The sequence below is a fragment of the Zerene cesonia genome, chromosome 5 (genome assembly GCF_012273895.1).
Source record: "Zerene cesonia ecotype Mississippi chromosome 5, Zerene_cesonia_1.1, whole genome shotgun sequence".
NCBI classification, from domain to species: Eukaryota; Metazoa; Arthropoda; class Insecta; order Lepidoptera; family Pieridae; genus Zerene; species Zerene cesonia.
Window position 1 is genome coordinate 7,571,459 of NC_052106.1, and position 10,637 is coordinate 7,582,095.

A 10,637-nucleotide genomic window follows, 5' to 3' on the forward strand; every position below is an offset into this window, starting at 1 on the left:
TAGCTACTTTCAGAGATTATCGCGTACAAACAAACAAAGAAACGAACGCTACAACTTTATACTATTGTAATAATAGTAAGTTATTATATTGATAACGTAGACAAAGCCACAGGCGTCGGGTAGTACCAATAACAGGATAATTATAGACTCTATAACAACAGATAAACGCGGCAAAATGTTCTTTCATCTTTATCTCGCAAATTAAACACTTAACGAAAACTTTTTGATAGTAATGCACGATTTGTGTTTATTAGTATGCCAGATACCGATGGATAACTTGAAGATATCAAGTCATACCTATAGAGGTATAACTATTGAGATCAACTTTTACAAGACAATAGATATTGATCAATATTCGTTCGAAGAATTTAACTACAGGTTTTAACTTCGTGGTTGGTATATGTAATGCAAAAACTGTATCTTACAAAAAAGGGTATAAATATTAATATCCAAATTAAAAAGGATTACTGAATGAAACCAATAAGTTAAAAGATTTTTCAATTTGTTATTGGTGTGTTAGATCTACGCGTATGCATAATAATTAAACATAATAATTAACATAATAATTATTTAAAAGTATTATTATATCATTTATTCAGATATTTTTAATTATAAATAGTACTAGATTTATAAACAAATTTGTGTGTAGTTAGCAGATAATCGAATAAACTTCAACCAACAGTAATAAGTGTATATACACGTTTAGATGTGGCAGTTCATCTTATATGCTGCCCTTGCAATCTCCGTCTCCGGTCACGGCAGGGTCCTGCAGCCAGCTGGCCGGGCTTCCATGTGGAGAATGGGCTTCAACAGCCGCCATAATTATGACGATGACGGACTTAACTGTGGCGGCTTCTATCGACAATACGGCACTAATAAGGGAAAGTAAGACATTTTCGAATTCTATAAATATATTGACAGTAATGTTATATAATGAGGAAGCGATACAAATGTCTACTAAACACATATTTTGAATATGATTATGGGAATGTTTTTGACGACGGTTTGCCGCCCAATCATATCTGTCATCTGATTATAGTTAGTAGTAGTAAAACTAAATTACCGATTTTTTAAGTCATAACCGAGAGTGTACCTACTTAAGCTATGCGATTATTTCATACACATAATGTAGATTCTTAATTGCAATAGTACTATATTAGATAAGTTACATCAATATGCCTTTTTTTAAGTGGGGTTATGCCCCATACTTACCCCTTACTTCTTCAGATGCGGCATTTGTGGAGACGCCTACAACCTAGCAAGGCCAAGACCTCATGAACTCGGCGGAGAATACGGTCGAGGCACAATCGTAGATACCTACGAATCTGGACAGATTATAGAAGTAACTGTAGAAATCACAGCCTACCACAAAGGATATTGGTACTTCAAAATATGTCCACAGCCTGAAAAAGAGGCTTACCAGAAATGTTTCGATCAATATCCCCTGGAATTAGAAGACGGAGGCGAGCTGTACTTCCCACCAAAAGGCGGGAAATTTACTCTTAAATATCGCCTCCCCAAAGGATTGTCTTGCAAGCATTGCATCATGCAATGGAGATATGTAGCCGGCAATAATTGGGGATTTTGCAAAAACGGAACACAGGGCTTGGGGTGTGGCGATCAGGAAACCTTCGGGGCTTGCTCTGATGTATCCATTACACCAGTAAAGCATACTGACGTGGAGTCGAAGCCCATGGAGCTAGCGTTCGCAGGTGAGAATCACAAGTAATTCTAACACGACTAATCAGCATGGCCGGTGTATTTGGTTTGCAACTTTCATTAGAAACGTGTTTTAAATAATTTAGTAGGGAGATACGAGAAAGTTCTTATTTCTGGAGATTTTTCGCAGTGTTAATACTAGTTGAAAGTGTTCTTAATTAACATTTGTTTAGTCATCTTATGCAACAATTGTAAATTGACAAGTGAAGATTAGTTACGGTGAGGCGGCCATAATTTCACCAGCTTTATTGTTTTATGCAAATTACATTTTAATATGATGGTACTTAATTAAGTTACAAATAACAGACGAAGGTGGTGAGGATATTAATTTAAATTGAAATGCTCTTTGCATAAGACAAGGCTCGAATTAATTTGACTGATAGGAAATTATCATTCATACTACCATGATCAGCCGTATTGTTGATAATATTGTGATGTGGGCTACCACATGGTAGCCCGCACAAATACAATTTATTTGTGTATATTCATTCAATTCGCCCTAAAATAATCACTCATAACAGATCGAGATTATATTTTTGAATATATTTCCTGCATCTGTCACAAATTTTTCTTTTAGATTTTTATTCCTAGCCGACTTCGAAAAGTGGAGGATAACTTTATTATGTCACGAGTAATAGAAGCTTATAAGAATATATTAATCGTATTTATTAAAATCTCATTTATTTCACGTTAAGTCTTGTGAAAGTTGCATATAACCTTATCTGTAGCACATATAACCCATACTATCTCTAGTCATGGCGGGTATCTTTTATGTTTGGAACATTATCGAGTTTAATTAAACATTATTTATTTTAGCAATTCAGTCTTTGATTACAGGATATATTTTACTGCTTTCAAGATTAGATGTAGATAACAATAATCATAATCCACAGAGCCTTAACCTTTTAAAACAGATTGTTTTTTTTTATTTATAACATCAGTATTAGAGTTTACAGATAGTAAATTAACACTTAGCGGGGGAGGACAGATTATTTTATAAACAAATTATTATATTTCGTATTCAACTTTACAAAAATTTTAAATCCGATATTAAAATTCGGCATATACACAATATACATTATTTATTTAATCCTATATTAATTCAAAATTTTTGAATTGTATCTAGAATTGCAAATCACATACACGTATTGCTTAGAACTAAAATTAACTAACAACCACTTGTGTAATATTGTCAAGTGTTAGTAGCTAGAAATAAGAGTAATGTACAAAAGATAAGACTGCAATTCTAGAAACGAAATTACAATTTATATCTCTATGACACAATTTCCTGATCGCATCATCAAGATAGAAAATCTTTGCAACGCTGATTATCAATTCACATATTTTATTCACGTAATAGATCAATACCTATATTTGTATGTATAATATACTATTGAAACAGACATTATTTAATATAACATTTACAACTCAGTAATGATTTGAACAAAACTAACCTATAACCTACATCCTGATTGTGCTTTCAACCCGAATAGCAATATTACTATTAAAAGTATTAAGGAAATTTGTGAAGGGATGCTGGCTGTTTCTTATATATTAAATATAGGTACATAAATTATACACACACTTCTATCATAAACATGAGAGATACAAAGTTATGAAATGAATTCGTAAGAGTACAAAGAAATGACTTACTCACTTATGATTCAAGTGCGATTGGTTATTTAAATTTTATGTATATTTGCTATTGTTACGCTCCCAAATCATTTAAGATACGCTGTTGTTGTGAAATGTTGAGAATGAAATTAATATCCTACTATGTAATATTATGGACGCGAAAGTTTGTAAGTATGAACGGATTAGTTACTCTTTCACTGGATTAGTCTGGATTAGCACATAGACTACTTTTTACTCGGATACCGCGCGTGTGACTCCGCGGGTTATATCTAGTAAACTATAATGACAAATATCGTGAGTGTAGACATATCGCTTCCAAGTAATTTGTGCTAAACAAGTCTACATGTCTTTACATAAATCAAAATCTGGTTAAAGAAAGGTGCTTTTTCCATCGAATCATATTCAAACTTGATGGTGGAAGAAACCAAGAATAGTTATTTGCTATTGTTAAGGCGTATTAATTTGCCAAATCTCTATTTCCTTAATCCTTCAATGCGCAATTCAAACAATAAAATCCCACCATTCACTGAACCTAGCGATAAAAATGACACTTATAATTTTTATTGTGTCTATCTTTATGGCATGATATAATTTAGATAACACGCTAGTGAACTTAACCTAGCGGCTAGTGGAAAATGATGACCGATAGCTTAAAGAAAATAAGTAATGTATTAGCCTCGTCACGAGAGAGAAGCGTAACTTTACATGACTTTACCCTTTTGTGATATTTTTAACAAATCATATTCATTTTCGTACAGAATTGATATTATTGCGGCCACCAAAATGGTGTGGAAAAATGGCACAATAAAATAATTATTTGATTCAGATAATGTAAATATTTATATGTTGATATTCGTGATTCTATGAAAGCTATTTTATAAACATTTACGATTTAATTTTTCTAAGAATCTTTACATTATTCGTACTTCCAAAACCTCGTAGCTATTCCGATTTCTACCTAATTTACCATATGGTTATTTTATCGCATTGCACTGTAGGTATAAAATTTATTTATCATGACTTACAAAAAGTGGAGTAATATATTTTATTGTGTTATGGATACTACTTTCTAATCTTGCATTACTTCCTGTTGGACTTGTATCTACGATTATTAATTTCTTCGTTTCACCCTTACTTTTAAATACCTCAAATTTTCCCCTCATGGGTTGTAGAGGACAATGTTGTAGTTCGTACATTCCAATGACCACTAAGTAAGTAATAGGTAGTTTGTTTTTGGCAGTGTATTTTATTGTTAACATTACTAGTACAGTATTATGTTATCTGTGATATTACTGCAGATGTATTATTATATATGGACTTATGATACAGGTACATATAAAAATTTAAGCAAGTAAAAAACCAAACCGGTTATGGAACGCAAATCTCTCTTTCAAACTTTTTAGATATAAAGAACCAATTTGCAATGATTTAAAACCAAACCCGAAACTTGCGAGGGATCGTGGCTGCCCCAGCCCCAAGCGGCCTATATTAATTCGGGAAAGTATAAAAAATACTTAGATATTCGGTATAGTTCGAATAAATAGAAACCTGATGATCGGTAGACGGACAGCAAAAGCATTGTAATAAAAGTACCTAATTTTATTTGCCTATAGCATAACTGTTGTATGTATTATTTATTCGTTTTATGTATGATTATATATCAGACAGACAGACAAGCAAAAATTCTAGATCATTTAAAAATATGAACTTATTCAACAGGATTGTACAAGCTGTTGCAAAAATCAAATGTGGCGCCTTACATCACTAAACCTAAACGAAAACATCCATTCAGGAAGAAAAACCACCGAAAGCCAAGATCGAAGAGTAAATCAAAGAAAAGAAAAAAGGTAATCTAATGAACTTATCTTTTTTTCTAGATACACAAATCAATATTTTTCCTAAAAAAAAGGGTGACAAAGTCCGTAGGAAGAAGGTAACACTCGTGATTCTAAAATGGGGCCAAATGACAACAATTTTCTACCAAACACAAAAAGAATCACGTCAGCCCACGCATTTATCGATTAACAAAATTGGAGTTTGATATGAGCTTTACAATATTTATGTAATACTATATGTAATACTAGTCCCGGTTTTATTTTCAGGCCAAAAGAAACGATGCCTGGCTATCGCACTGGTTATAAAAAGTTGAACCACGCGAATTTACGATGTTATGTCCCACGAACTATCAATAAAGAATACTCATACCAAATGGAAAATGAATAATTTTAATATTTAATAACCATTACTGTTATAATTTAATTATTTAACTATAAGTGTAATTAAGAATAAATAGTAATTCAACATACGCTTTTCAATGGGTCCTTATCACTTCCTTTAAATTAATTCCCGTCTTACCCATCCCTTTGTATTTAAAATGATATTGGGAGGCACACGATTTAATTGTTCTTTAAATATTTGTTTCTTAAGTTAGTTTATAAGTTTGTGTCGTCTAACGAAACGGAAATAGGCGAATTTCAAGGTAATAGCGAGTGCACTGTATGTATATCGTCATCATCATCAGCCCTCTTCAGGTCGGGGCTTCTGAGGTTTCAAGCCATAATCAATCACGCAGGCCAAGTGTCGGTTGACAGATGTCGTCGTACTTTTGATTCTAGGACATATCATTTACATGAGCGTGTTCGGTATTCCTTGCTATTCGCGTATAATTTTTATGTCACAGCGGGCAACAGAGCTTGTGGTTCGCCTGTTGGTAAGCGATCACCACCGCCCATGATCATTCGCAGAGGTACTGCCTCTCGCTTTTAAGGGGTAAAGGAAAAGGAATTATTAACGACTGGAATGAAGGAATGGACTGGGACGGGTGAGGAAAAGGAAATGGGTCATATATAATGGCGTATAGTGTAAATGTAACCACGATAGAAGAGAGTTGACATGTTTGCTCTGCAGTTACACAGAATAACCTGACAACAGTGACTAGTTGATAATATTATCCAACCAATTAGGTACTTACGTTACGTTACTTGAATTTTGTCCGTCTGTTACGCTTTCACTGCTAAACCGCTAAACCGATTTTGGTAGAATTTGGCATGGTTAAAGTTAAAGGTATCAAATTTAACCGTAAAGTTCGTAGGAAATAAATACGCGTACTTATTATTATTGTACTTCTCTGATTCATTCCTCCATTTTTTTTTCAAATTTAAATTTGTTAGTGGGATACTAAATCTAACAGAGTAATTAAGTAGGCATATATATCATATATATGCCTATAGCACAGACATGACGTATTATATCCAACGGTGAACTGATTTTCGAAATTGCAGATGAAAGTATTCTATGATACGCGTTTAAACAAAAAATACAGCACAGATTGTATATTGGAAGTAACACAATAAGTCTATCTGAGTAATTAAATGTGATATTAAACATTCTTCTCACATAATTGAACTGCAAACCGTAAAACGATGACCGACAAAGAAAGCCTGTATCGACGAGACGTCAGTCATGTGGTGTATATTACTAATTTTTAAAACAATGCGAAAATAAAAAGGAAAACACAAAGCGGCCACATAAAATAAGTTTTATGCTCCTTTATCGGATTTCGATTGAATTGTTTTATCTTTTAATCGATAACTCCTAATCCTCTCATATAAATAGAATGGAATAGAATATATTTTCGCCAGTAATCGCAAGTGTACAAGGATTCGAATTTGCAGAAGAAAGGGTTTGTCAATATAACGCGAACGGTAAGACTCAATTTGTGTATTTGAAAATCATATAATTAAAATTCTCACTTCGCCTTTGTAATTTAATTTAAAATCTCAATTCAAAAACTTATGCTCTATAACTGTAATACTTTTGTGTTAAATGTTTAACACCAAAATATCCTGTACATAATTGAAATCGCATTAAAAAGCCTCGTTCCAATACTCTTTTTGTAATTTTCTTTCTTTTGTTAGCTAACATAACATCAATATTAAATTTGTCTAACAAAACAAAAGTTTACAATCTCTTATTTATATATAGATGCTGTTGCAGACTCTCACTTTGACTTCCCTTGTGGTGTCAGTGTTAAGTCATGGGCGAGTGTGGGAGCCCCCGGGCAGGGCTACCATGTGGCGAGTCGGGTACAGCTCACGAGCTAACTATGATGATAATGGCCTTAACTGTGGGGGATTTAGCAAACACTATGGAGAAAATAAGGGAAAGTAAGTTCAGGCTCGATTTTACGACTTGCTGATATAATTTTGTTGTAATCCAGTGATATAATGTGCTTGTTTTACAATTTTTAACGTGTACATTTGAAATCGGCAATCCATTAGTTGAGGCGTTAGTTCTGCTATCGACCTTACGCCTCTCCAAATGTTCATGGGTAGCGCTTACCATCAGGCGACCCACTAGCTCCAATGCAGACTATGACATAAAAAATAACATTATTTGTAATTTTCACAGACGGATGAGTTAAATAGAACATATCAAGAAGGTCTAACCGCCCGTCAGAACTGTAATTTTATTTATAGTAGTATGTTGACTCTTCTGCAGTATGATATGATGTGTGTTTTTATTTGGGAGATGAGCATGATTCGGCACGAATTGAAGCAGCACCGGGGAAGTACCTACTACACCCCGCAAGACAACGGCGTGAAATAGTAGCATGCTACCTGTTTCGTACAGTGAGTGATGAATGGTGTATGGTTATGGAGTAGAAGTAAAACATGTTGTACAATGTAGATCGTAATAGGACGTCATCGTAACATGCCATAACGCGTTAGAATGCGAAAAGCTTTGCAAATGTTATCGTTTGGTAAAGAAAATAAAATAAAAATTGATCAAAACTGAGGATTACGCATTTAAAGTGAATAAAATTTATAAATTTTCACTTAGTTACTCGATATAAAAAGTCACACGTTATTTGCCCAATAAAAGAAAAAAAATAATCATTCAATATAATATTTAAGCTGTGGAGTGTGCGGCGACGACTTCAGCCTGGCGCCACCACGTCCCCACGAGCTCGGCGGGGTATACGGCCATGGCGCTATTGTAGCCAAATATCTCTCGGGACAAATCATCGAAACCTCAGTCGAAATAACCGCATACCACAAAGGCCACTGGGAATTCAAGATCTGCCCCGATCCAACTAACGAACTAGACCAGGCATGCTTCGACAAATACCCCCTAGAGATGGAAAGTGGTGGCAAGAACTATTACCCCCCGGGCGTCGGTACTTTTACCGTTAGATACCGCTTACCAATTGGCCTGTCTTGCGAACATTGCATTCTACAGTGGAGGTACGTAGCTGGAAACAATTGGGGTAACTGTGGAAATGGTACAAGCGGCTTGGGCTGTGGAGACCAAGAAAACTTCCTAGCCTGTTCGGACATAACTATTGAACCTGGAATAATTGAAGTAGACAGCATGCCCGTAGAAATATCTTAAACACTCGAAAATACAATGCTCAGTATTATGACTTGAATTGAACACTGCCTGTTAATGTTATCTATTTATATATTTTGTTTGACTGAATGTCTGTTTTTAATTAATGTTTATCACTTATTTAATGTTCACTTTATTTTACATTGTAACACGGCGGTGTTTTGTTATTATCTGTGTAAATAAACGTTATTTTTCTATATATTGGCTTATTTATTTTTCCCTATTTATAAACTTAATATCCATAATAATTAAAATGAATCACCAAATGCGTTCCTACGCTAAACTCGAGAACGGCTTGACTAATTCGGCAAGTTTTTCTTTAACGCCAAGGAAGGTTCTTATGGAAAGGAAGGTTCTTATGGAAAGGAAGAACCGGGTGAAGACGTGGCGCACCGCTAGTTAATAATAAAAGTGGATGGTAATACCTATTTATATAAATTTCCCCAAACTAATTCTTTATATTACGACGCATTATTTACAAAACATCTCAGTATCCGAACTATGCTTTGTTCATTTCCGATATGTTATCACAACTATAAAATAAAACACATTTCTTTCAATAGCTGTTTATTTATTTCCCTTTATTTACAAACAGTTCTCTCTATCTACAATGTTTAAGCAGTGATAACTCATCAAGATTGTTGAGTCTCCTTATAAATAAACAATAGTGCAACATTGCATTTAAAGCCCATACTAATAAACACGCTTTGTCTCCCTCACTCACGTATCACATTTGAGAGACAACAGGATAAAATAGTATGTCATTCTTTAATGTTCCCACATTATATTTTGTCTCATTTTCTCTTACGTGAAATAGCGTGAGAGCGAAAGGGACGAATGTATTACGATCGAATGTTTATTAGTATGACGTAACAGTAAGTTTCTACGTTCGTGATAAATACAATTACTTTTATACATATTTGAGATTTAAAGACACATTTGATAACACTTATACTCTTAGAATAAATTTTGAAATTCCTTTTTTAATATTAAAAAGTGATATTTATTTTGTGCAATTTTCACACTAATCAATAATTTACAATTTGTTACCCGTTTATATTATAGTAATTTTTGCAGCTATATACCTTACTCTCTAATTTTTTCCTGCCCAAAGGTTGCCTGGTCGATATCGCTTATAAACGACAAGGCTACCTTCACAAATATATTGATAGCCTCGTATAGAATTTATAGCCATTAATATCTGAAGACACAACCATTTTAAAGTTTTACCTTAACGGTTGCTTCTCATTGTCTGATGAAGAAAATAGTATTGCCTTATTTCGAATCATATTTTAATATTATAAATGCGAAAATGTTTACCTGTACGTCTATCACGTCACAACTGGACAACCGATTAACGATTTTTTTTTTAACTTGGACTAATCCAGTACTAGCTGACAGTGCGTTTCAAAGTTTTAAACCATGATTCATTTCACAAATGAACGTTAAAAAACAAAGATTTGAATCTTTGTATATCAAATATTACTACAATTGAAACATTCCGTAAATACAATACAATTTTTTTCTAAGCGTGATAGGATTTTTAAAAATCAATAAGCAATAACAATGAACACAGCCAGCGCTTAAATGATCATAAACACAGGTTTATCTTGAGAGCAATAAAGGTTGGAACTTTCTAGACTTTATTTTCTAGAGAATTGTTGCATCCGCAATCAGATATTATGAAAAATATACCGTATATATAAACTGAAGGTTTATCAAAATACAAATTCTCGGGTCTTCAATTAATATTTTTATTTGCCTTGATACTAAACTCTGTGATCACAGTATATACAGCAAATCTATCTTTCCCAAGGGGTACCATAATTATATTCCATACAGTTTCAAGCAGTGATTTTTTTATATCGCCACAATTTTTAGCACGGATTATA

General features: G+C 33.6%; 2 protein-coding genes across 2 annotated transcripts in view; both read left to right on the plus strand.

Moving 5' to 3' along the window:
- Window positions 1–5,594, plus strand: part of LOC119840057 — a 7,656-nt gene extending 2,062 nt beyond the window's left edge. The window contains exons 2-5 of the mRNA XM_038366554.1: window positions 707–885; window positions 1,228–1,712; window positions 5,074–5,201; window positions 5,457–5,594. Of these exons, the coding sequence (XP_038222482.1) occupies window positions 707–885; window positions 1,228–1,712; window positions 5,074–5,201; window positions 5,457–5,495 (831 nt within the window). The 3' untranslated portion in view covers window positions 5,496–5,594. The remainder of the gene's footprint in view (window positions 1–706; window positions 886–1,227; window positions 1,713–5,073; window positions 5,202–5,456) is intronic.
- A 1,182-nt stretch (window positions 5,595–6,776) lies between these two features.
- LOC119840219 lies at window positions 6,777–8,767 on the plus strand. The gene is made up of 3 exons (XM_038366731.1): window positions 6,777–6,809; window positions 7,339–7,520; window positions 8,271–8,767. Exons 1-3 carry the CDS (start codon window positions 6,777–6,779, stop codon window positions 8,746–8,748), a joined length of 693 nt encoding a protein of 230 aa, XP_038222659.1. The 3' UTR covers window positions 8,749–8,767.
- The last annotated feature ends 1,870 nt before the right edge of the window (window positions 8,768–10,637 follow it).

Bases quoted from the DNA above. Each gene is read 5' to 3' on its own strand.
- LOC119840219 (XM_038366731.1), top strand. From the start codon at position 6,777: ATGACCGACAAAGAAAGCCTGTATCGACGAGAC. The intron at 6,810-7,338 runs GTCAGTCATGTG...ATTTATATATAG, and splicing joins AAAGCCTGTATCGACGAGAC to ATGCTGTTGCAGACTCTCAC. The intron at 7,521-8,270 runs GTAAGTTCAGGC...ATAATATTTAAG, and splicing joins TATGGAGAAAATAAGGGAAA to CTGTGGAGTGTGCGGCGACG.